Source organism: Electrona antarctica (assembly GCF_951216825.1).
Source record: "Electrona antarctica genome assembly, chromosome: 21".
Taxonomy (NCBI): Eukaryota; Metazoa; Chordata; class Actinopteri; order Myctophiformes; family Myctophidae; genus Electrona; species Electrona antarctica.
The window spans coordinates 40,112,896-40,138,946 of NC_136802.1; the positions used below are offsets into that span (position 1 = coordinate 40,112,896).

General features: G+C 44.2%; 3 protein-coding genes across 7 annotated transcripts in view; all 3 read left to right on the top strand.

Annotated features, from left to right (window-relative positions):
- The first annotated feature begins 551 nt into the window (after positions 1 to 551).
- On the top strand, positions 552 to 22,483 carry ovol1a (ovo-like zinc finger 1a). The gene is made up of 5 exons (XM_079491520.1): positions 552 to 1,297; positions 9,635 to 9,873; positions 11,193 to 11,435; positions 13,826 to 13,970; positions 20,437 to 22,483. The coding sequence occupies exons 1-5, from the start codon at positions 1,198 to 1,200 to the stop codon at positions 20,853 to 20,855; spliced, it is 1,146 nt and encodes a 381-aa protein (XP_079347646.1). The 5' UTR covers positions 552 to 1,197; the 3' UTR covers positions 20,856 to 22,483.
- LOC306914479 (exportin-2-like) lies at positions 14,510 to 17,419 on the top strand (the record flags this gene model as incomplete). Its single annotated transcript, XM_079491517.1, has 1 exon — positions 14,510 to 17,419. One exon carries the CDS (start codon positions 14,510 to 14,512, stop codon positions 17,417 to 17,419), a length of 2,910 nt encoding a protein of 969 aa, XP_079347643.1.
- Positions 22,484 to 24,296: 1,813 nt separating the features above from the next.
- The window catches only part of mus81 (MUS81 structure-specific endonuclease subunit), a 31,532-nt gene continuing 29,777 nt past the window's right edge, over positions 24,297 to 26,051 (top strand). For 2 of the 5 annotated variants that reach the window (XM_079490722.1, XM_079490726.1), the window contains exon 1: positions 24,441 to 24,474. In XM_079490722.1, coding sequence (XP_079346848.1) covers positions 24,450 to 24,474 — 25 coding nt within the window. In that variant the 5' untranslated portion in view covers positions 24,441 to 24,449. The other 3 variants (XM_079490723.1, XM_079490724.1, XM_079490725.1) reach the window with 3 other exon arrangements.

Genomic DNA, 26,051 nt, shown 5'->3' on the forward strand with positions numbered 1-26,051 from the left:
CTATACGGGATACAGTTGAAATACTAGTGCCCCTTAGCTGAACAACGCAATGGTGAAACATCATTCACTGCAAAACTATAATCACAGTTTTGACTGGTGCAGTTATGCTGCTTCAGGGCAATTGTGCATTTGTGTGACTGTGTGTGTGTGTGTGTGTGTGCGCGCACATGTGCATGCATCTTTGTTTGCTCTCTCCCTCTGTGTGTATGTGTGTTGTTCCTTTTCACCCCTCCACTCTCTCTTCTCCCCCACCCCACCACACTACTTTACCCCTCGTCCCCACCTACGAGCGGAATGGAGAAGAGGTGAGGGAGTGAGAGACACAGAGAAAGAGAGAGAGAGAGAGAGAGAGAGAGAGAGAGAGAGAGAGAGGTAGATGGCTGCTGGTGTGGGGGGTGTATAGAGGGGATAACCGGTCTAGCAGGTAGCGGCCTAGCCCTGTAGCAGCCCAGGCCCTGCTTGCCTTGCTGTTGTCACCGTTATATCTGGGACGCATGCGCGCTGGCGTCCGTTTCCTGCTTTTAAAATAAGTACCTGCGTGCCTTTTTTTTTCTCTCTCTCTCTTTCTCCTCCTCCAGCCCACCTCCTGTAGCTCTGTGTGTGTGTGTGTAAGAGAGAGAGTGCGTGCCCCTCTCTCTCCCCGTGTGTGCGCGTTGATCAGGCATAGGATACGTTATCTGGTGCGTTCAGTTCAGTTCAGTCCCGGCCGTTATATTATTTCCACTCGAAACATTGCTGTAGCCCGCAGAGTAGTAACCAGCTCTCACCTGAGAGAGAGCACCGCTCACACCTGTAGCACACACACACTAACCTACGACGCTAAAAGACACACACACATACGCTACTGCTGGAAACAAGTTAACGGATTTAACAGAAGAGAGAGAAAGAAAGAAAGACAAGTGGAAACCCTGCGACGTTTGTTGAACGGAAAGGTGGAAGGGAGCGAGGAATTGATACCTTCCGTTTCCCCCCACCTTCTCCTGTCTTTTCTTTTCTTTTTCTTTTTTGTACCCAAGGTACATGAGAAGTTATAGGCTACGTGTTGTTGCCACCCGCGGTTTATTGGTTTGTTTTTCTTCGCATTTGAGATTTATAGAGTTACTTCTACACCTATAGCAGGTGTGCTCTCTGGGGATTGGGAAGAAGACCGTTTATAAGTTAACTGAATTATCAGCAGCAGCCAGCCAGCCAGCCACCATGCCGAGAGCATTTCTGGTGAAGAAGGCGAATATTTCGCCTGGAAAACGGAACTGGAGCGATCTGCCCGACTATAAGCGAGGAGACGTCTACATCCCAGGTGAGTGAAGTGTCTAGTCTAGTGCAGGTCTAGTGCTGTGCTTGTCAAACTTTTTTTTTTTTTACCCCTTATTTTTTGTTTTATTTCCACCTCACCATAACTCCGATCAGAGTACAGATTTGCACGCTCTCGGAGTTTGGAACCCCCCCCCCCGAGGGTCCCTGGCTGAGTGGCTGAGTGTCTGGGACCCCACTTTGAGAACCTGCCTTATGTGTGCTTTGCAGGGGGAATGGGCCATTTTGTATAACGGGGCTGCGAATAACGGGAAATCAATCTGGGCTGCCTGCGACCAAGTGATCCATTTATTATCTTTTGACGTTATAGAACTCAGGGGGAATATTAACTTTCAGAGCCTATATATTTATTATGCATGGTATTGATTACCCTATAGGCCTATATGTATTTATGTTCAAAGCGGGCCAATATAAGGGCTACACTATAGGCCACACACTAGCCTACTATAAAAGTTTACAACTGGGTATAGGTCCACCGTGACGGCGTGGTTTGCGGCTATACCTGACTGGCTATAATCTATACAAACTATTATAAGTAAACACAAATTCAAGACAACGTATATATGACAAGGAGTCTAGGGGGACGACGACGATGCATTTCGGACACATTATTGTTCGTGTGTGTGTGTGTGTGTGTGTGTGTTTGTGTGTGTGTGGGCGCGTGCGTGCGTGCGTGTGCGTGTTGTGCTATCATAAGGACCCGTTGCTTTTTTTTCCACCTGGCTCATTTCGACCTTCAACCCCAGATTTCAGCTTCTTGCTTCCGCGTGAGAGAGAGACAGGAACACATCCTGCATGGTTTTATAACAGTCAGTCAACAACCACTATTCTATAGTGGGAATTGGAATAACGGTCGGCCTAAAAGCTTCAAATCTTAATCAGGGATGTGTGTGTGCACGGATGTCATTCGATACAGTCTCGCCATGGCTTCTGTTTTTCAAAACCCTTTTGATGTAGGTCGTAGAAGTTTACAGAGGATGTGTTCCTTTATGCTTTATCTTTCTTTTTTATTCATATTAGGTCTTAAAAAAAAAAAAAAATCTCAATCTCAATCATCATGCGTCATCCATTTTCTGGGCTCACACAGTAGCTACAATAGCTACTGTAGTACTGTTGTAGCCATATGTGTCATTTTTGGTCACTGAATGGAATGTGTCGTTATGATACAAGGCCGAGGCGTTACAGCTACTAGACTGCATGGTTCTGACATGGACAACTGGTCAAAGAGAGAGTTTTCATAATCAGTGGTTCTTCTGATTATGCTTAGTCCTGTTACTAGTAATGATAGCCCCCCCCCCCCCCCCCCCCCCCTCTCTCTCTCTCTCTCTCTCTCTCTCTCAGAACAATCCCTATTGTTGCCATTGGCAGAGTTTTATTGTTGGGTTCACATTGGTATCAGATAACAGCTAACGGACTACACCCAGTAGTCTCTCTCTCTCTCTCTCTCTCTCTCTCTCTCTCTCTCTCTCTCTCTCTCTCTCTCTCTCTCTCTCTCTCTCTCTCTCTCTCTCTCTCTCTCTCCCCCTCTTTTCCTTATTTCTCTCCCTCTCTGTCTTTCTCCCCCACTCTCATCTCATCTCCGTTAACTTCTAATCATTGACTCATACATCCTCTTTGGGCTGTGAGCGCTGAAGCAGTAGAGTAGACTAGGCCGAACATGACTTGTTTGAACAATTAGACTTGTGTCCACTAGCCTCTTTTCTATAGCCTATACCCACAGAAGAAACCCAGTAGAAATGCTCATTGGATACATTCCTTACAGGCTTATTTTATATTGACAGATCAAAGGCGTTTTAATATCAGTTCTTCTTATATTTTCAGAGAAATACCTTATAATGATGCTGTGTGTGTGTGTAGCTCATTCTAATTCTATCTCGGGTACAGGCCTAGATTATCTTGCGGTTGTAACAGCATAGAATCCGTTCAACGTAAGATCAACAAATATAATGACTCAAAGCGGTTGCATACATACAGGTAACATGATAGACCTTGTATTGGACTAGTATTAAACTACTCCCCCTGTGAGTGTCTTTGAAAACTGTTAATGTATTCAATCAATCAATCAATCAATCAATCAATCAATCAATAGTAATCTATCAGGCTACATTCAACTTGGAGCTTCGGGAACAACTACAGATATTGCTAGCCTGGGTTTGAAATGCACACTTATGCTATGGAGTATATTGACAGCTGATGTGAAGGCAGCATTTTTGGAGGTTGGCGGTCGCCACCTTAATCACCATAGCAACGGTCTCTGGCATGTGCCGTTACTTGATGTACCTGCCCAACCTGTGTCACACACACACACACACACACACACACACACACACACACACACACACACACACACACACACACACACACACACAAAGTATGATAATGGCTCTCAGACGAAGGTGTGCTAAATAGTTTTATGAACAGTAGGCAGGTTAGTTTGTCACAAAGCAAATGGCTTGTTTATTTTGACTATTAGCCCGGTTATTATTTTATACATTGTGATGTGTGTCTCAATGTTTTACTTTATCAATGAATTAATCAATCAGTCAATCAAACTATGTATAGCACATTTCACACATCTGCAGGTACAACTCTGTGCATAAACAAATGATCCATATTATGGTATTAATATTGTGTCATTTTGACCAAATACCCTTTTGAAATAAATTAACAGGTTATGCTATAATCCTGGCCTGGTCTCCAAAACGGCAACAAATGTTAATTGTTAATGCATATAGTTCACCTACTGTAGCCTATCCTATAAATACATATCTTTGTGTTTGGAATGTATTTATTTTTCTGTGAGAACAGTCATTTTCATTTTCTCACTTCACAAATTGCATTATGTTTCAGAATGACGATACGCCGGAAATGGTTTAATCCCTTGCTAGAAATCCATCTTAATCTATTTGTTTGCTTAATTCATTGCCGTCATTTAATAACTGTAGCCCATATTATTTAGTTAAGTATTAGTAACGCCACGCTGGGTTAATGTTTATAGAACAGGAAATATAACGGACCCTTTCGGACGCACGAGCGCCCGCCAACTTGTCTTCCCTGGAGTTAAAAGCAAGTCTATTGCAGTCATTACACCCTTGGCAAACACACACACACACGCACACAGTCTCACACACACACGCACATGCGCACGCACACACATTTGATAAATCTATTCGCTGATTGTTGACCCTCCTCCAAGCTATCATGACATGTCAAGAATAATATACTAGAGAGAATGTGGGCTTACTAAATTCAGAGGGAGTAACCCTGTCTCTCTCTTCCTCTTTCCACACATTGTTGACCTGCTGTCAAAATTGTAATGTGTATTGGTGTATTGTTCTAGCCTACAAAAGCGTGCTTTTGCTCAGACCCTTTTTGAATAATTTCTACGGGAGTTTTTTTTTGGCATGGTAAAACATACAAAACTAAAAAAAATGAAATGAAAAATAAAAAATGATGAAATGTATGTATGTACAACGAAAATGTATAGGTCCAGTAGAATTAAGACATGTGTAAACAGCTGTCTAACAGTTCTCTCTTTCAACCCCTTTTGTTTATTGGGTGGGATCTTGAAATCAAATGAGGCGATTAGGCCCCCTCACACACACACACACACACACACACACACACACACACACACACACACACACACACACACACACACACACCTACACCTACCTGTCTGGCTGGTCCACTGTATTGACCGGCTGTGAGGACGGGTGTGGGCAGAAGGAGTGGTGTGCGTGAGCTAGAGCAAACAACCGGGACCAGAGAGATTACAACATGCGTGACACAATGGCGCGTTATTTCCGCCTTTAAACAATATGAAACAATTAATAACGACTTTGAACCCGGCATCCATATTTAGAGCATGTCATTATTATAGGTAAAGATTTTACACGGTTCGCATTCTTTTTCCCAACTCTACAGTAAACCCGTTTACAGTAAATCTCTTCGCTCTACATTTTTTTTGTTACATCATAGATGCATGCAAAGTTGCAAACTATGTTGAATCCAATTGGTTGAAAATACCAATAAGCTGCCAAATATAGTTAATTTCAGGCCAAAGTTCATGGCAGCATGCACACTTTACTGCAATTCATTTGAACTTGCAGATCGACATCATTGCAGGTCAAATTAAACAAAAAATTAACATTCTGTGTAAATTAACCGACGTCGAAATTTAAAAAATGTATTTTTTAAAATGTATTTATTTTTCTGAAAAACCTCATGTTTCTATATCAGTGGTTCTCAATATTTCATGTCAAGGATCCCAAAAATTATATGTAATATGCCGCCGACCCCCATCTGAAAATATGTTGTTCCAGGGACACCCCCTCAGAAGCAAAGATTTGAGTTTAAAACTGAAACTCTGAAAGAATATATATTCAAAGATTTGAGGCACATTTTCACGATTTTTCAAAAATAGCAGACCTACAAGCTCGTATAGCACGGAGCTTGTAGATCTGCTATTTTTCCATAGCTAGAATATAATGTTTAAAACACCAAAAGGGGTTCCCGCCCAAAATGGGTTAAAGAGAAAATAATTAAAATAAATGCTGAGTAAAATACATGAATACTGTGGACCTCCTTCAAACTTGATCACCTGACGACATTGTTAAGCCTGATTCATACTTGGTTGCACGCTGGTGTTGCATGCCGTAAATAGTAGATATAGTATAGTTAGAACGGGACATTTATGACCCGGTGTGAGCTTGTAGATCTGCAATTTACTGAGCATGAGCACACAACATACCCGAGGCTTTAGTTGCATACGGTAGCCTGCATAGTACAGTGTTGATTTTGACAGGAAAATTTGATTTAGTTTTAGTCATAGTCTGTTGAATTAATATTCCATTCCATTAGTTTTCGTTATATTTGAGTCATCATCATATTTTAGTTTGTCTTTTGGTCGACTAAATATCATGAGATTTTTTTTCAATTAAATCTACAGATGATTTTGTTGACAAAAATGTATTTTGGCAGGCCTTGATGGCATCACGTTCATAATGCCTGATTTTACACGTGGTTGCATGGTGAAAATAGCCGATCTATAAGCTCACAAGCTTGTAAGTCGGCTATTTTCAGAGCGCAACCAACCACAAAATGACTTGGCTTTTAGTTCTACTGGAGATCTGTTCTCGACTATACTCCCTCCCTATAATTTTAGTTTTATTTGTTGACGAAAGGGTCAATATATTCAGTCTTAGTTTTAGTCACCATAGCTTTAGCTTTCACCATTTCATCATCGTCGTTTAGTTTTCGTCAGTGAAAAAAGTCCTCAGTGAAAAAAATCGACAAAAACATTTTTCGTCGTAGTGACGAAACCAACAATGCTGCACAGGTCTCTCATACTGTCTCATCTCTCTCTCCCTCTCTCTCTCTCTCTCTCTCTCTCTCTCTCTCTCTCTCTCTCTCTCTCTCTCTCTCTCCCTCCCTCTCTCTCTCTCCCGTTAATTCAACGAACTATACTTCTGTATACCTATTTAGTGTCCAGATATCGTCCTGTGCATCTGACCCGTTATGGGGCCTCAGTGCTCATTTGCGTTTCTATCCGGCCGAGGCTCCTCGCCAGAGGCCACAAGACTATACAGATTCGTTGTCTCCTGAGTGACACATAGCCTACAGCTAATAAGGCTTGCGTGGAGGCACACACACACACACACACACACACACACACAGCCACACACACAGCCACACACACACACAGCCACACAGCCCTGTGGAGGTGTATTGTTTGAGGAAGACGCAGGGCTTGTGCCACAAGCTTGTCTGGTCCGACAAGTCTGGCTTGTGTGTGTGCATCATGTGCGCGTGTGTGCGCGCAACCTTTTGTTTTGGGCAATTGGTGTCACTAAATGCACTATAAGCACACACGCACGCAGTATTGAAGCCCGCGTGTTTGCTAATTAACAGATTGTGTAAATATAGACCGGGCACGCATGCTGCTATTGAGAAATGTAAAATGTCTAGGCTTAATCTCTACGTACCTCTCTCTCATTTGCTCTTTTTACGCCACGGCTTCATAGGAGGCGCGCCGTCTAGAAGAGGGTCTGCGTGCGCGTGTGTGTTTGTCCGAGGGTTATAATCCTCGCTGGACCATTCAGCACTGCATTTCTTGTCACATTGCCAAACGACTACCTCCCTGCATTTGTCTCACTTTAGTTTTATATTTGAAATCTTCCCAACTTAAACCCATTTTTGGCGGGAAGTTCCGGGAACCCCTTTTGGTGTTTTAAACATTATGTTATAATTTAGCTATTGAAAAATAGCAGATCTACAAGCTCATAGCGCGCCACCGAGTGGCGCGCTACGAGCTTGTAGGTCTGCTATTTTTGAAAAATCGTGAAAATGTGGCGCAAATTTGGAATATGTATTTTTTCAGAGCAAACGTTTTTAACTCAAATCTTTGCTTCTGAGAGGTCCCTGGAACAACATATTTTCAGATGGGGGGGGGGGGGGGGGTCGGAGGCCAATTACATATAATCTTTGGTGCTCAACATGAAATATTGAGCACCACTGAAACATGGGTACTTCATGTACGACAAAAGATTTTTTTTTTTTTAATTTCGACGTCAGGCCTAAATGGGTTAACCACATTTTTTATAATGAAGTCAATTCAATGGGGGTCGGAAAATCATTCAACATCTCGTCTCTGTCGGGTGGAAACCCCATATGTCCAAAACTGTTACTTTTCAGGATTAAAATTCAAAAATGGCAAAATATGAAAATATTGAAACGCAGTGCAAAATGACGCGTTTTAAAAAAGTTAAGAATATGGAGATAAGAGGTTTCTGCCCGACAGCCATAGATCATAAAGTTGACGCATGAAGTTTAGGGGTGCAGTTAACGGTTTAATCTAATCAATTTAATTTATTATTTCGAAAAATGCAATGATTTTATAAAAGGATCTAGTTGTTTGATCCCTGTTTTGTCCCTATGTCTTATGGGGACAAAAAAAGTGTTTTAAAAAACGGGAACCCCTTTTGGTGTTAGCATTATGTTATGCTTTAGCTATTGAAAAATAGCAGATCTACAAGCTCATAGCGCGCCACCGAGTGGCGCGCTACGAGCTTGTAGGTCTGCTATTTTTGAAAAATCGAAGAACGACTGACACAGAAACATAGCTTTTTCAGAAAACTGTCAGGATGTAGAAGACATTTTTAGAATCTGATCTCAGGTCAAAATGGGTTAATTAATGAAGTATCAAAGTATCTAAGGAAATAATTGATGGAATTGGTTGCAGCTGTAGGAGCCTCACCGCTGTTAGACCCCATTTTGTTCGTCACGCGTGTTCTCTCCCACCGTTTTTGAAGTGGTTTGCTATCATTTCCCAGACGGCAAGACCACACACACGGTACACATTGAGTCTTCAATTTATATTTATATTCAATTGGAATAAACAGAATTATCACGTCCCACCCTCCTCTCTCTGAAGTACTGCAAATACCTCTTATAGTTCGTAGGTCTCTAGATGTTGAGCTACTCCATCCTAAAAAAAGTGTCCATGGGTTCTATCAGATGGGCAGCGATAAACGTGCCTAGTAATTCATTTTCAATGAGAGGCCTGCGTTGTTGTGTACGTACTACGCAGAGAGAAGTTGAGGGGCGAAAACGCAATTAACCCATTTTGGGCGGGAACCCCTTTTGGTGTTTTGTATGTTATGCTTTAGCTATTGAAAAATAGCAGATCTACAAGCTCATAGCGCGCCACCGAGTGGCGCGCTACGAGCTTGTAGGTCTGCTATTTTTTTTAAATCGAAGAACCACTGACATAGAAACATACATCAGGACAACTGTCAGGATGTAGAAGACATTTTTAGAATCTGATCTCAGATTCAAAAAATGGGGTTAAGCGTATTCACTATTCACGTCGGCGCGGTCCCGTGAAATTGTCGCGCGTGTGCTCCGTTTCGTGCACACACCTGCGACTGACTAGACCTGGATTGTGTTGGGCTTATTTTTGAGTGGTGTAAACCACTCCTACGACTGGCTTTGTTAGTTTACGTGTATGTCTGTCTGTCTGTCTGTCTGTCTGTCTGTCTGTCTGTCTACGTGTCTGTTCGTACCAAAAAATGAGCATGGTGCATTGTGATTGGCCGGAATGAGACATTACGTCAGACATTACGTCAGACCACAGTTGATCAGTCTATATAAGACCTTACACCACTCAGTTCACACGGGTGTGATTTTTCTTTTTAACGCAGCAAGAGTCGCTCCCCTCGTGAGCAGACCTGGCGTTGATACAGCAGGCCGCCGGCGGCCACTGCGCCGCCCGTCACACGCTCCCCCGTCTGAAAATGTCATTTCTTTTCTCTCCTCGCAGTGTCCATCTTCCCTCCGTCCTTCCTGATGATGGGAGCCGAGGCCACGCCCGCCGAGACCACGCCGCTTTGCCTCACCAAGCACGCGCACTTTCTGTCCGACAGCAACGCGGCGCACCCTGAGCTGCCGTCCTGCACCGTGCTGGGGCGACCCCCCGGCCCCTCGCAGCTGTCGGAGGAGCGCTCGGAGATCAGGAGGAGGCCGCAGGGGGGCTCCACGTACGTCCGCTCCAAAATCAAGGTGAAGTCCCTCTCTCTCTCTCTCTCTCCACACGCGCCATTGCAGTTTGGGGTTTGACGCAGGGGCGCATAAACCCTAACCTGACTCCGCCAGATGGGGCAGCAGAGAGTACACTGGGTTCCCCCCTCCCATCTGGGAACTCTCAGGCAGACTTGATGCTCCGGCCACAAAACGGCCTGGCCAATCAGCAGCAGCTAGAGGCGGGATCAAGGCATACACAGTGCTGCCTTTTTTTTTTTTTTTTTTTTGCGGCTTACGCCTTTATTGGTTTTTGAAGGGACAGACAGTAGGCTGACAGGAAACGGGAGAGAGATGGGGGAAGACATGCAGTAAAGGCCGTGTCGGGCTCGGGAGTCGAACCCGCGGCACACTGCGACTGGATTACCAGTCGGGTGCCCAGACGGTTACGCCACCGCCTGGGCCACAGTGCTGCCTTGATCCCGCCTCTAGCTGCCGCTGATTGGCCAGGCCGTTTTGTGGCTGGGACTGAAATTTGGAATAGAGCGTATGCGTGAGTGAGTGAGTGGTGAAATCGAGTGGCAAAGTGGGTGGAAAAGTGAGTTTAACCCATTTAGGCCTGACGTCGAAATGTAACAAATGTCCTTATGTTTCTGTATCAGTGGTGCTTAAAAGATTTGAGGCACATTTTCACGATTTTTCAAAAATAGCAGACCTACAAGTTCGTAGCGCGCCACTCGGTGGCGCGCTATGAGCTTGTAGATCTGCTATTAACATGGGTTAATGCAGTCAGATAGGACTTTTCTGTTTGGATGTATGGGCTGTCAAGGCCAGGAAGTAGTTTGTTGTCACCTAATAGGCGTTCCCGGCAAAACTTCCGGGTATGATGACGACGTCACGCGCATACCCTCTATATCCAAAAATCGCTATGATAAGCTTTTATCATGCCTCCAGTGATCATGGAGAAATGAAAACTCATTATTATAGTTCAATAAACACTTCTCTTGTAAGGGCCTGGGCCATGGCTCAGTGGTCCAAGGCCAGGCACCTTGGCTGGTAATCCAGTCTGCCAGTGTGCCGCGGGTTCGACTCCCGATCCCGACGGCCTTTACTGCATGTCTTCCCCCCCATCTCTCTCCCCATTTCCTGTCAGCCTACTGTCTGTCCCTCCATGAAAAAAAGAAATAAAAGAAAGGCGAAAGCCACAAAAAAAACATTAAAAAAAGAGGAAAAAAAAGAGAGAAAAAACACTTCTCTTGTAAGGCGCTCTGGACAAGAGCGTCCGCTAAATGCCCAAAATTGTAATTTTCCGTTTGTAGCTCACGCTCTCCTTTCTTTTTCCTCTCCCTCTCTTCTCACAGGTAACTACCGGTGAGCTACCTGTAATCTCCGCTCTTCCTCCTCCTCCTGCTCCTCTTCCTCTGTTTCTTCCCGTGTTCCCTGCCGAACCGTGCTCCGTCCAGGACGTCTCCATGACTTCCGTCTCCCCGGCAACCACCACCAGCACCACCAGCACCAGCACCAGCACCCCTCCTGACACCACCATGGCAGTGGTCCCCCCGGCAACAAGGACGGCGGGAGGTCAGAGTTTATTTTCATGCCAGGTATATTCCAAAGTTGAGACATTACCACCTTGGAGGCCCGGAACTATTTCATCCATTTCATCCATGTGCCCATCATTTATAGCGCACGGACCACTTTTACCGGCGCACCCGAAGCTGGTGTGCATGTCTGTGTAGCAGCTAACAATAGCCACACCACTCTAGAGTCGATCGACAACAACGGGAGGTAATAATAAATCTATCGCGACTAGCGACTGGACCGCGGAAGGCCGTCAAACACAGGATCATTTTTCAGAATTAGACGGGATGATTTAGATCGGGAGTTATGATCGTTTTAAGATTTTCGTTTTCGTCAGCTAAACGGGCAGGGGAGATTTTCGATGACGTGTCACTTTTTGACACGTCATCGGATCGTGCAACAAGCGCTCCAAGGCTCTAGAGCGATGCGAACGGTTTTGTTATCATTAATCTCCGTGTTGGGCACTTGACCATGACCTTGAACTTGGACGGAGAACTCCGCCCTGGGCCTCCAAGGTGTTAAGAGGGAACAGCATTTAATTTTTTTTAAAACAAAGAAAGTGCTTTTCAGAGTGTGGTCAGATGACCCACAGGGGTGGGTCCTTGAGGGGGTATGTTTTTTTTTTGTGGCTTTCGCCTTTATTTTATTTTTTTATGGAGGGACGGACAGACAGTAGGCTGACAGGAAATAGGGAGAGAGATGGGGGGGAAGACATGCAGTAAAGGCCGTCGGGATCGGGAGTCGAACCCGTGGCACACTGCCAGACTGGATTACCAGCCAAGGTGCCTGGACCGCTGAGCCATGGCCCAGCATTAAAACCAGTTTGACCTCGCTTTTATACTTTATACGTCAAATCGAAAATGGCAGATCTACAAGCTCACAAGGCAATGCATCGCGACGTGTCGTGTTTTCAAAATGAACGTGACCTTTCTTAAAACAAACCTTTTTGAAAAGAATTTCAACAAATCTTATAGTCCTTGGCACCAAAAGCCTTTCAGATGGTGGTCCGTGGCCACAATACATGCACTATCTATTTGACATGTAAATGTCATGTTTAATTGTTTAATGTCTCCACCAGGCCGAAGGCATGGGGAGAGAGTATGTTTTGCACTCGTCCGTGTGTCCGTGTGTCCGTGTGTCCGTCCGTCCGTCCGTCTGTGAACAGCTAATCTCTGGCACCGTTGGCTTGATCGCAGCCATACTCTGCACACACACTCCCTGAATGCCAGAGCTGAACCTCTGCCCCAAAGTTTTCACATTGGCCTGTTATAGCGCCACCAGGAAGCCGCTTTGTGCAAAACAAATGTTTTGACAGTACACCTACAGATTTTGTCCAAACATTACGCAAATTGGTACACAGTCTCTCTAGAGCCATTCAACGAAACGGGTCTTTCAGATTTTTCAGACTCCATCCTGATTGGCTAAGATTGGCTTCCAAAGTTCGAAGGAGTGCTCCGTTTCAAACAAAATGCTGCAAATCATGAACACATGGTGTGATTTCCGTGAAATTTTGCACGCACATTCCCACTAGGTCGAGGAAGAAATGCCACTTGAATATTTTCAACTCAGCCTCATGGTGGCGCTATAACTGGCCGATTTGTGTTTTTACCTATAACTGCACCGATCTGTGTAAAACCATGTATGCACACTCCCTAGAGGCCAAGTAAAAACCTTTGCCTGGAATTTTTCACATCTGCTCTTTATAGCGCCACCAGGAGGCCGACATATGTAAAACACATTTTCTAATATTACTCCTTCAGATTTTATCCAAATTTCACGCAAATCGGTACACATGCTCTCCATAGTCATGTGATCATGTGATTTGTTTGATTTCGCATAATTATCCATCCTGATTGGCTACGATTGGCTTCTAAAGTTTTCAGGAGTAGCCCGTTTTGTACAAATCGCCACAACTCCGCAACGCAGCGTCCGATTGCGGTGAAACTGTGCATGCCTATTCCCACTACTAGGCTGAGGAAGAAATGCCACTTGACAGTTTTCAAATCAGCCTCATGGTGGCGCTACAACAGGCCAAGTCGCGTCACACACACACACACACACACACACACACACACACACACACACACACACACACACACACACACACACACACACACACACACACACACACGTTTATATTACTCCTAAACATTTTGCCAAACATCACACACAATCCTATCCTCCTGGTGGAGACCTGTGCCCAGAAGGGCACTTTTTCTAGTTGATTATCATTCAAATTCGGGTGTCACCATAGGACTTGGACTGGCATCCAAGTACCTCTGATGATGGGCACTGCACCAGTCCATTGTGGAGTAGTACCCAGTGTCGATTAATTTGAAAAAGCTTGAAAGTTAAAACGTTTTTTTTAAACGCTAACCTGATTCTGTGTGTGTCTGTGTTTCTGTGTGTGTAGATCTGTGACAAAACGTTCCAGTACCAGAGGATGCTGAACAGACATGTGAAGTGCCACAACGACACAAAGAAGCACCTCTGCACCTTCTGTGGGAAAGGCTTCAACGACACCTTTGACCTCAAGAGACACGTGCGCACACACACTGGTAAGAACGCACGCACGCACGCACGCACGCACGCACGCACGCACGCACGCACGCACGCACGCACGCGCGCACGCACGCGCGCGCGCGCACTTAAACACTTTTTTTCATATTCTTTTCTTTCCAAAAAAAAGACAAAATAGCGGAAATAGTTGATCAACTATGTGTTGTAATCTTGTAGATCTGCTACTTCTTTTTTTCTTTCTTTTTTTTGGTGTATTTTTCAACATGAAAACGATTGACGATTATGCAACAATAATTGCGATTATCTCTAATAATTGCAATTAGGCAATTATAATAATTGTGACAGGCCTAGCCAGTCTATGACGTCAGTCATGTCCGTATTTGGGAATAAACCCAAGCCGATGTCAGACCCATCACGTCTTGTCATTGTGCGCACGGAATGTACTTATAAGGCGTGCGTGCGTTTGCAGTGCACATATGCACATGCACTAGGGGTTGATGCATACATACATGCACGCATAAAAGGCCTTCTATCGACACAATACGCTCACTAGTACTGCACTAGCAACGGAACCAGCATGGAGTTGAACGATGCTAACCTTCAAACCCTCACCGAGTTCATGAGGAAAACGTTGAGCCCAGACCCAACGGTACGACGTCCGGCTGAGAGGTTTCTAGAGTCCGTCGAGGGAAACCAGAACTACCCTGTGTTACTTCTCGCCTTATTGGAGACGTCGCAGGAAAGTGTGATCCGGGTCTGTGCTGCGGTGACGCTCAAGAACTACGTCAAGAGGAACTGGCGCATAGTCGTCGATGGACCAAATCGAATCTCCGATCTGGACCGAACGACGATCAAAGCCAAGATTGTGAACCTGATGTTGAGCAGCCCGGAACGGATTCAAAGACAGCTCAGTGATGCCGTCAGCATCATCGGAAGAGACGATTTCCCCCAGAAATGGCCCGATCTTCTAACGGAAATGGTGAGCCGCTTCCAAAGTGGCGACTTCCATATCATCAACGGAGTGCTCCGGACAGCCCACTCCCTCTTCAAGAGATATCGGCACGAGGAGGAGTCAAATGACCTCTGGTCGCAGATCAAGCTGGTGCTGGACACGTTTGCGCAACCTCTCACGGAGCTGTTCAAGGCCACCATTGAGCTGTGTCAGACTCACGCTACCGACGCCAAAGCCTTGAAGGTCCTTTTCTCCTTGCTCACGCTGATCTCAAAGGTCTTCTATAGCCTCAACGTTCAGGACCTCCCAGAGGTCTTTGAAGACAACATGGAGATTTGGATGTCTAATTTTCACAACCTGCTGTTGGTGGACAACGAGCTTTTACGTATGGACAACGAGGAGGAAGCGGGCCTCCTGGAACTGTTGAAATCTCAGGTCTGTGACAACGCCACGCTGTACGCTCAGAAGTACGATAAAGAATTTGAACCGTATTTGCCTCGCTTCGTCACCGCCATCTGGAACCTTCTGGTGTCCACTGGACAGGAGGTCAAATTTGACCTGCTTGTGAGCAACGCCATCCAGTTCTTGATATCCGTGTGTGAGAAGCGCAAGGATTTGTTTCAGGACCAGAACATACTCACTAGCATTTGTGAGAAAGTCATCGTGCCCAACATGGAGCTCAGAAGCGCCGACGAGGAGGCATTCGAGAACAACGCCGAGGAATACATCCGAAGGGACCTCGAAGGATCAGACCTGTACACGCGCCGCAAATCCGCTTGTGACCTGGTACAACGCCTGTGCATGTTGTTTGAAGGCCCCGTCACAGAGATCCTATCCGGCTACGTGAACTCCATGTTGGGGAAGTTTGCCGAGAACCCCGGAGCAAACTGGAAGCACAAAGACACCGCCATCTGTCTGGTCACGTCTCTCGCGTCTAAAGCGCAGACTCAGAGGCACGGAATAACGCAAGCAAACGAGCTGGTGAATCACACGGAGTTCTTCGTCAACCACATTCTGACGGACCTCAAGTCCCCCGATGTCGACGAGTTCCCGGTGCTGAAGACGGACGCCATCATGTACATCCGGATGTTCAGAAGTCAGCTGCCTAAAGACCACCTGCTCCAGGCCGTTCCTCTACTGGTGGCTCACCTGCAGGCAGAGAGCCCAGTGCAGCACACTCACGCTGCACATGCCTTGGAGACGCTGTTCGCTATGAGAGGGCCAAACAACTCTACACTCATCACGGCAGCAGAGATGGCGCCCTTCACCGAACGGCTGCTCGACAACTTGTTCAAGTCCCTAGCTCACCCTGACTCCTCGGAGAATGAGTATGTCATGAAAGCTATCATGCGCGCCTTCTCCCTTCTGCAAGAGGCGATCGTTCCCTACGTTCCCACGCTGATTGGTCAGCTCACCCAAAAGCTCCGCGTGGTCAGCAAGAATCCCAGCAAGCCAAACTTTAACCACTCCCTGTTCGAAGCCCTGTGCCTGTCCATCCAGATCACCTGCAAGGCCAGCCCCACCACTGTCAACAGCTTCGAGGAGGCCCTCTTCCCCGTCTTTGCCGAGATCCTTCAGAGTGACGTCCAGGAATTCGTTCCGTACGTGTTCCAGGTGATGTCCCTGCTCCTGGAGATCCACGACGACTCCATCCCTTCCTCCTACATAGCTCTGTTCCCCCATTTGCTGCAGCCTGTGTTGTGGGAGAGCTCTGGAAACATCCCCCCTCTGGTACGCCTGCTCCAGGCCTACCTAGAGAAGGGCGGAGATAACATTGCCAGCTCTGCGCCAGATAAAATCCCTGCCTTGTTGGGGATCTTCCAGAAGCTTATTACCTCCAAGGTCAACGACCAACAAGGTTTTTGCCTTCTTAAAAGCATTGTAGAGCACATGCCTCCGAAATCCATCGCTCAGTACCGGGAACAGATCTTCAGTTTGCTCTTCCAGAGGCTCCAAAATTCCAAAACCACTAAATTCATCAAGAGTTTTTTGGTGTTTATCAATCTCTATGTAGTCAAATATGGAGCAATTGCTCTTCAGGAGGTTTTCGACAGCATTCGGCCACAAATGTTTGGCACGGTGTTGGAGAAAATAGTCATCCCCGAGGTCCAGAAGGTGTCCGGCACCGTGGACAAGATGATCTGTGCTGTCGGCATCACCAAAGTCCTCACCGAATGCCCGGCCATGATGGATACAGAATACACCAAGCTCTGGACCCCCCTGCTCCAGGCTCTCATCGGCCTCTTCGAGTTGCCAGAGGACAACAGCGTCCCATTGGACGAGCACACCTTCGACGCGGAGGACACGCCGGGTTACCAGACCGCTTTCTCACCGCTGGCCTTCGCCGGGAAGAAGAAACGTGATCATATCGGGAGGGCTGTCGGCAACCCTAAGATCCTTCTCGCCCAATCCCTCCACAAGCTCTCCACGGCGTGTCCGGGACGGGTTCCATCGATGCTGAGCACCAATATGGATGCCGAGGCCCTCCATTACCTGCAGGGTTACCTACAGGCAGCAACAGTGCAGTTGGTTTAACCCATTTTGGGGCGGGAATCCCCTTTTGGTGTTAGCATTATGTTATATGCTTTAGCTATTGAAAAATCACACCCGTGTGAACTGAGTGGTGCAGTGACGTCACACACTAACCTATAGCAACCATGCTCACCTGTGTGTGGGGCCGGGTACAGGTACAGGTGTACAGGTACACGGGTACAGACAAAGCTGGTTGTTGGAGTGGTTTGCACCACTCAAAAATCGAAGAACGACATAGAAACAGCTTTTTCAGAAAACTGTCAGGATGTAGAAGACATTTTTAGAATCTGGTCTCAGGTCAAAATGAGTTAAAGTTAATAAGAATACACTCCACCAAAGTATAGCCCTGCTTTGACAAGAAGGACTTAAGACTTTGGGGGATGATGGTCCTTTAATATTTTCATAATTTTTTTTGAGTGGTGTAAACCACTCCTACAACTGGCTTTGTTAGTTTACGTGTCTGTCCGTACCAAACAAAATGGGCATGGTTGCTATGGTCACCCAGTTCACACGGGTGTGATTTCATTACGTCAGACATTACGTCAGACCACAGCTGATCAGTCTATATAAGACCTTACACCACTCAATTCACACCGGTGTGATTTTCTTTCTCTTTTTTTGAGTGGTGCAAACCACTCCAACAACTGGCTTTGTTAGTACCCGTGTGTGTGTGTTTGTGCCCAAAAGAATGAGAATGGTTACTATGGTCACTGACATTACGTCAGACCACAGCTGATCAGGCTATATAAGACCTTGCACCACTCAGTTCACACGGGTGTGATTTTTTTACAAGCAGGTGAAATCAGTGTTGCTCCCATGTGGATCTCGGATGTCATGTTAATGACATCATGCTGATTATGTCAGTCCTGTCCAAATATGAGGGACAATATTTTTTTTGATTTGATTTGATTGTTTATTTATTTTCGTGTCATGCACAGCTTGTGCCCAACCCTCATGGGTTTATAAGACACTATTTCACAGTTTCACATGTTTTACATTAGATCATTTATGCATTTACAGCATGTTTACATTACATAATTCAGTGTATTACACCTCAGAAGTATACAGAGTATTCTGCCTTCTTTCCCAAGCTTGACAGATAAAATCTGCTACAACGAAAGTCCCTTTGGCAAAACATATCTCCATTTTTACATAGTCATTTAAATCTAGGAAATGCCCACATATAGAAGACATCTTATTAACCAGAATATCTCTTATGTCAGGGGTTCTCAACGTTTTTGGCCGGGGACCCCTGGAAATGCTTTGGCAATGTCTCGGGACCCCCGCCCCGCCCCCTCCCGACCCTCAATATAATTTGACTGCTACAATAACCTTAAACCATTTTGGGCGGGAACCCCTTTTGGTGTTTTAAGCATTATGTTATAATTTAGCTATTGAAAAATAGCAGATCTACAAGCTCGTAGCGCGCCACCGAGTGGCGCGCTACGAGCTTGTAGGTCTGCTATTTTTGAAAAATCGTGAAAATATATATTTTTTAAAATAATTTGGGGACCCCCTAAAATAATTTGGCGACCCCCCGATGGGTCGCGACCCACGGGTTGAGAACCCCTGCCTTATGTCATCGTATTTAGAGCAGTAAAACAAAAAGTGAACTTCGTTTTCAATTTCATCTAGATCACAGAACAGACAATATCTCTCATCTTCAGGCGTGGCATTAAACGTTAAATCGGGCAAAGACATCTCAATGCAAATGAACAAAATGCAAAGGATTGACTTCTTCGGAAGCATTCACAAGAAACGAAATGACTACATTGAATTGAATGTATTTTTGAGCGGCGCTACCTATGCACAGCTGTGTTTGTATGTATGAGCCGTGTTTGTAGAATGGAATGTGATGATTTGATTGGTTGAGCACGGAATGTGATGTATGATGATGTATGATGATAAGAGCACCCCTCACTTCACACAAGTGTGATTTTTGAGGGGCGCTAGCACAAACGAAATGAATGCATGTACAATTTTACGTCATTATTGTCTGAGCAAAATAGACTTAATAAGTGTCTATTAAATGTACAATAAATTACATTCAGCCATTACAACCCTCTGTTGTATAAGACTTGGCAATCATGTAGTAGTTTGAGAAATTGTAATACATGGCTGCCTGCAGAACAAAAACAAGCACATGTTAATAATTGTGGCTGTCAGCTTCATTCTGAAGTTGTATCATGCTGCCAAAATTCACAATTTGTATTTTCTGTGTAGGTATAAAGCTCTGCGGATTTATTATTTCCTTTTTATTATCCATGTCCATAAAACAATTATATATATACCCTTTAAGGTTTATGTTTCTGCGTTATTTGCTTGTGACGTAAAGTAAATTGCAAGGCTAATTTCAACAAGGATTAATAAACAACAGTCAGTTTAAGGTTCAGCAGTATTCTGATTTAACATCTGTATTCTGTATCTGCAATCTTTGTGGCATAATGCTTAATCTTTTGCTCGCTTTGTCTTCAAAGCGACAATGATTGTTTCTGTATTTCATATCAAACAAACAAGAGAAATCCTCACCCGTCCCATAGTCTAGAGCGCACTGGTGATAAAGCTGACAGCGCATGATCGAACACAAGATTTATTGTATTGTATAAATTCTCTCTGCTAACCCACAACCTGTATCTCTCTTAGCGGTATCTAAATCAGTGGTTCTCAAACTCAAAGTGGCGTCCGCGGAACCCTATAGGAGGTCCTTGAGAGTTCCAGGTGGTCCCCAGCAAAATATGTTAATTCAGCGTCAAAATCATTTTTTACCACTTTATCCATTAATATGTTAATTGGCTATAAAAAAAAAGACCAGATCTAGTACAAGCTCACAGCGTGTCACTTTGTGCCGCTCCGTGAGCTTGTACATCTACTATTTTTGACAAACAATTGAAAAATATCGAGTGAATATGAATTATATTTTAAACACACATATTCAGATGGGGTTCCGTGGCCAAATGAGGAATAAAGCAACAACTGCCCAGACCTGATTCTAACCCCTCCTCCCCTTCTCTGTTTGACAGGAGTCCGTCCCTACAAGTGCAGTCTGTGCGACAAGGCCTTCACCCAGCGCTGCTCGCTGGAGTCGCACATGAAGAAGATCCACGGCGTCACGCAGAAGTACGCCTACAAGGAGCGTCGCAACAAGCTCTACGTCTGCGAGGAGTGCGGCCACACCGTCCCGAGCCAGGACACGCTGCTGGTCCACCTGCAGACCCTTCACCCCGGCAGCCCCTTCCTCAAGGGGAAGGCCGCCAGGAAAACAGGAGGAGGAGGAGGAGGCGGCGGCGGCAAGGGAGCAGAGAGAGGAGGAGGAGGAGGAGGAGGTGGTGGTGATGATGATGATGATGGAGAGGAAGGAGGGATGGGAGGTGAGGGGTCCGGGCCAGGATCACTGCAGGGTGACGATAGTGATGACACGACAAGTTCTGGAGGACACTAGGGAGGGACGGATGGATGGAGTCGAGACTTTTAACAAAAAAGCCTGTAAAATAGACTCGACAACATTATCAAGATGTGCTAGAAGAATGATGAATGTATCATGCGCACATATTTGAGTGTGTTTGTGTCTGCATTGATGGATACATCAAGAAAGTATGGATGGATGTATGGTTGGACATGATGTACTGTCATATACCTCATAGGAAACACTACGGCCAAGTTGGAGATTGATCTATTCTTCGTGAGATATATATGTGATATTATTATTATTATTACTCGTAGTCCACTCCACTGTAGAAAATGCCTGACAATCGGAACGTAGCGTTCCTCTATTTCTGGTAATTATATTTTTGTGTAATTGTGTTTTTTGTGTAAATATTTCCAACAGGGTTTTCTGTATAGCGAGAGAGGTTTTTTCTTCTTCTATGAAACATTAAAGGGAGTAATATATATATATATATATACACACTGGAGAATGTATTTTGTAATCTATTATACCGTGTGGGTTAATTGTGTACGTACTGTACTTTTATTTGTTAGAGTATAACGGCTTTATTGTATGTTCTGTTCTTACATTATAGCAACTCAAATTGTTGGATGTAAAATGCAGAAAAGTAATTTCCTCCTGGGGGTCAAATATAGGCGTAAGATATTATTAATTGGTCTGCTATCCACTTCTATATCCGCACTGCTTTTGGCGAGACTGGATGCAGTTGTCCAAGCAATTCTCACCATTTAACCACTGTCACACAATTCAGAGCATCCAAACTCGCCCATTGCATTGTGGGAAGGCCTGGCGTCAGCAAGGTCTTCTACCATTGGTCACTGAGTGGCTCCACCCCAGGTGGTCGTTAACCAACCTGGCCCTATTTCAAGAGTAATAAAAAAGCAAAATCCAATCTACAAGCTCACAACGTGTCCCATCACGACACGTTAGCTTGCACGATCGACTATTTTTTTTGAAGATTTCTGGCAGTTTTGTGAACACTTTTGAACATTTACGCCTATAATGAAATGCCCAAAAAAAGGATTGCCAGGTTGAAAGTCGTTTAAGTGCCTTGCTCTAGATTGCACATATTATGACTGTACCTTACAATGTTCAAAGCTCTTTATTATTGCTTTATTATTTCTTTATACAGTTGCTTTACTATAAAGGGAAGAATTCGCCCCTTTTCCATCGATTACTCACCCCAGGGAAACTTGAATTCATGGATATGTAATTTTTTTATTTTATTTTTTAATCTCATTCCTAAACCAATAATTTGATGACCACCAGTGGTTCCCTATGGAGACACAAAGGAGACTCGCTCATCTCTTGCACATTACGGGTCACAGTCTTGACTGTGTGAGACAGAGTAACTTTAGAGGCCAGTAATGTTTACATGACTCTGTACCATTATACTGGCAAAGTGGACTATTTTGTGTTTGAATATACTTTCTTGATTTGTCAGTGCTGCACAGTAGGCTATGCTCTGCTGTGCACTCCTTTATTTGAACAGAAGTATAGGCCTATATGTGCAAGAGTTGGGGAAATTAATTAAATTCCCCACTTGGAAATCGAGTTCAACTGTTATGTTTCATGCCTAGGTAAATTGGTGAGAGTGAACACACATGCCTGTAATATGTTGTTGTTGTATGGAATTGATTCTCACACTACTGCGTGAGTCTAGTTGGTAACTGATAAAGCGCTACAGAATGTCAAATATACTACTTACTGTATCTGTCAGAGATTTACGCTGTTTTTTATTCAACTCTTGAGAAGTTGACATTTTTTGCAGCATGCTGCCATTGTTTTTGTTTTGGCTCTGTGACCTTATATGCATATGGGAATTTTGTATTATGTAAATATGTTCTTTGTAATTTCACCTTCTCTCATTTGTTATTAGGTGGATATCTCAAAGTGCCTTTCTCTTATCTTCCTTTATACACATATCAGAGATTTTTGTTCCATATTTGCCAGTTTACATTCCGGCTGAAGGCAAGATTATCCAATATGAGCACATGTGGCAGGTACTTTTGTTCCTATTCTATTGTACAAGTTGAGATGGCTGGTAGATTTGACTGCTTTGCTACTTTTGGTACCTTTCTGAGCTAGGGCCAAAATCCCTGTGTCCTGTACGGCTGTACCCAATAGAGCGTCGCAGTCCCGCCCCCTACCCTGGACCAGGAAATGAATCCCAATGCATTTTTCCCATAGATATTTCGTAAAGTATTTATTTAAAGACCTTTTAAGCGTCGTACGAAGCCAACTCGAGTCGTGACAAATCATGACAACACACAATATTTTGGACCAAACAAATAATTACATAGAAGAAAAACAACAAAAAAAGTGTTGTAACCTGCCGTTTTTTTCTTCTTTCTAATTATTTGTTCGGCACAAAAAATTGTGTTTGTTGTCATGATTTGTCACGACTCCAGTTGGCTTTGTCCGTGGCGTAACCGTCTTTAAATAAATACTTTAAGAAATGTCTATGGGGAAAATGCATTGGGATTCATTTCCTGGTCCATGGTAGGGGGCGGACTGCGACGCACCAACCTCTAATGAAAGAGGTTGGTGATTACTAGGATGAATGTTAACCTAGATGTGAGAGTTGTGTATATGAGTGTGTTTTTTCTACTGCTCTTTGAGCCCTCTTCTGCACTTTGTTTCCATTAATTTATTTCTCTTCCTCATGTTTTTATTTTTTTATACATCCTTATTTCTCGTCATCACCTGCTTTTGCCAGAGATTTGCCCAAGCATACTGTCCAATACCCATTCCCTACCTAGTAGAGACTGCCCTGCCTATCTCCAATATGTGTCACTTCTAATTAAATGTATGGAGTTTTGATTGTGTGTGTGTGTGTGTGTATATTGAAGACTGTTATGATTGTATACAAAGTCTCAGGGAGACTTTCAGTCCAAAATGGCTGCTTGGTTTTCTAACAATAAATATGTTTTTCTCTGTTTATTTTAGCCTCTGTAATTCATTTGTAACCGGGAGTCAAAGGCAATTATGGCAATTTCCAGAGAGAGGGAGAGAGATGGTGGTGGGTGGAGAGGGGAGTAGAGGCTCAGTGTGTGTTAAGGTAAAATTCCAGGTCTTTGTCCAGTCTTGTTGATGGAATCCAGCGGGATCCTTCCAGCGAGACATTCTATAAGTTCTAACGGTACTCGCCTGGGGGGCACTGAAATAACGGTCTGGGAGCAACAAACACTGGAGGGGAAAACAGCTGTGTGTTAAGTACAGGACCAAGGTTACAGTCAGTAAAGTTATTTTTTGTTCGGTTTGATTCAAAGTAAAGAGTTAATATCTGTATTTTATTTATTTGAACATTTCATAATTTAATTACAGTTTGTGCATTTTGGTAACATCATTTATTTTCAACTCAGACACATAGCAGGCCTATTCAGCAAAACAAAAAGTGAAATAGCAGTAGCGGTTGTTCCCCTCCTGGCCACAAGGTGCCACTGTTGGACCGGAATTCTTGTTGAGACCAGAAGTTGTGCTTTTGAACTCAAGGCGGCAGCGACATCATAGAGTAATGAGCTACATCGATTGAAAGGCAAGCGGGTTTATATGTCGTCTAGTTTACATACACACAACTTGACTATTATGACTTCAACCTTTTTAATTCGGGGTTTGTTTCGTTGTTGTACATATGAATTTGTTTGCGCAGTCTTTCATAAAGAGCAGAATCAGATTGTGGTAGATGGCCAGTGCTAGCGAGAGAGCTAAACGTTAGCTTGTTGACTGTGGCTCATGTTTGTGTTGTAGTAAAGTTGCAACTTGTACAGGCAAGCGTGAACATTAATAACATAACCCTTGTTGTATAATATATAGATGATTGACCCACATTGATCGACCTATATGATATGATTTGGTCTGGGAGACCAATCTACACTCTAAGTTTGTACACTCTCAGAGTTACCAGAGTCCATTTGGTTCCCAATCCTAACTATCAATTATTTAGCTGGGGATTGATTGATTGATTGGACGTTTTTGAAACCGTTTGTAGAATGGGTACAGTACAGGTCAATACAAAATCTGCGACGAGGACTAAACCAGAAAAAGCACTAAGACTTGTTTTCATCTGGGTCCTCCATTTTCAATTCATCAAAAATATTTAAAGACATAAATATACACATCTATGCAAAATATAAATTTTAAGGGGGGGGGACTTTTGAAGGAGGCTGATGATTCACATTTCTTAGCGGCTATTGGTAGGGCGTTCCACATTTTAGTGGCATACAGTAGGAGCTAAATTAATTTAACCCCTTGCTTGAGCTGAATCTGGGTTGCACTTGTGGAACTCCCTTGTGATCGTGGACTTCATTGACATTAAGGAAGTATTTTGACAGGTACTGTACATGGGTATCTTAGTAGTGTAGCAGATCTTGTAGACATAGAAGTTGCTGTACCCTGTCGTCAACCCTAAGCCATTCCAGCCTGTCAAAACGGGCAGGGGTTAGGTGGGTTCTGGGAGTTAGGTCGACAAGTAGTAGCCTGACTAGTTTGTTTTGGGGTGTCTGGAGCCTTGTTTTAAGGGCCTTTGAGGTGCTGTGGTACCAAGAGAGGTGCATGCATAGTCGAAGAAACCTTGTACGAGGGCTCCTGTTCGCGTCTTCAAGGTGTTTTTGATGACCAGTGAGGAGATCCTGTACAGGAATCTTGTTCTTTGGTTGACCTTTTTGATTACATTGGTAGCCCTGAAACGTCCCCTGGCGGTCCCTGGGTCCCCACGTTGAGAATCACTGATAGGCCTGTCGCAATTATTACATCGCTCAATCGCAATTATTTGAGATAATCGCAATTATTTTGCATAATTGTCATAATCGTTTCGCCTAAAAAGTGTTATTTTTGCCATAGACTTAAAACATAATGGAAATAGGCTCATAGCAGATCTACAAGCTCGTTGTGAGCTTGTAAATCTGCTATTTTCACCAAAAAAGTATAGTGAGTAATTTCCTTGTACAGTATGTGTAATGGTTATTTGTCACATCTGCAGCGTACATCAAAGCCTAAAAGCCAAACAGAAATGTCATTTTAGTTAACCCATTTTGGGCGGGAACCCCTTTTGGTGTTTTAAACATGTTATAATTTAGCTATTGAAAAATAGCAGATCTACAAGCTCATAGCGCGCCACCGAGTGGCGCGCTACGAGCTTGTAGGTTTGCTATTTTAGAAAAATCGTGAAAATATTTATTTCAGAAAACT

What these genes read in the sequence shown, in the direction of transcription:
- ovol1a (XM_079491520.1), top strand. Translation starts at nt 1,198, where the DNA reads ATGCCGAGAGCATTTCTGGTGAAGAAGGCGAATATTTCGCCTGGAAAA. An exon ending in AGAGTTTATTTTCATGCCAG is followed by an intron (nt 11,436 to 13,825) that starts GTATATTCCAAA and finishes CTGTGTGTGTAG; the next exon opens with ATCTGTGACAAAACGTTCCA. An exon ending in ACACGTGCGCACACACACTG is followed by an intron (nt 13,971 to 20,436) that starts GTAAGAACGCAC and finishes TCTGTTTGACAG; the next exon opens with GAGTCCGTCCCTACAAGTGC.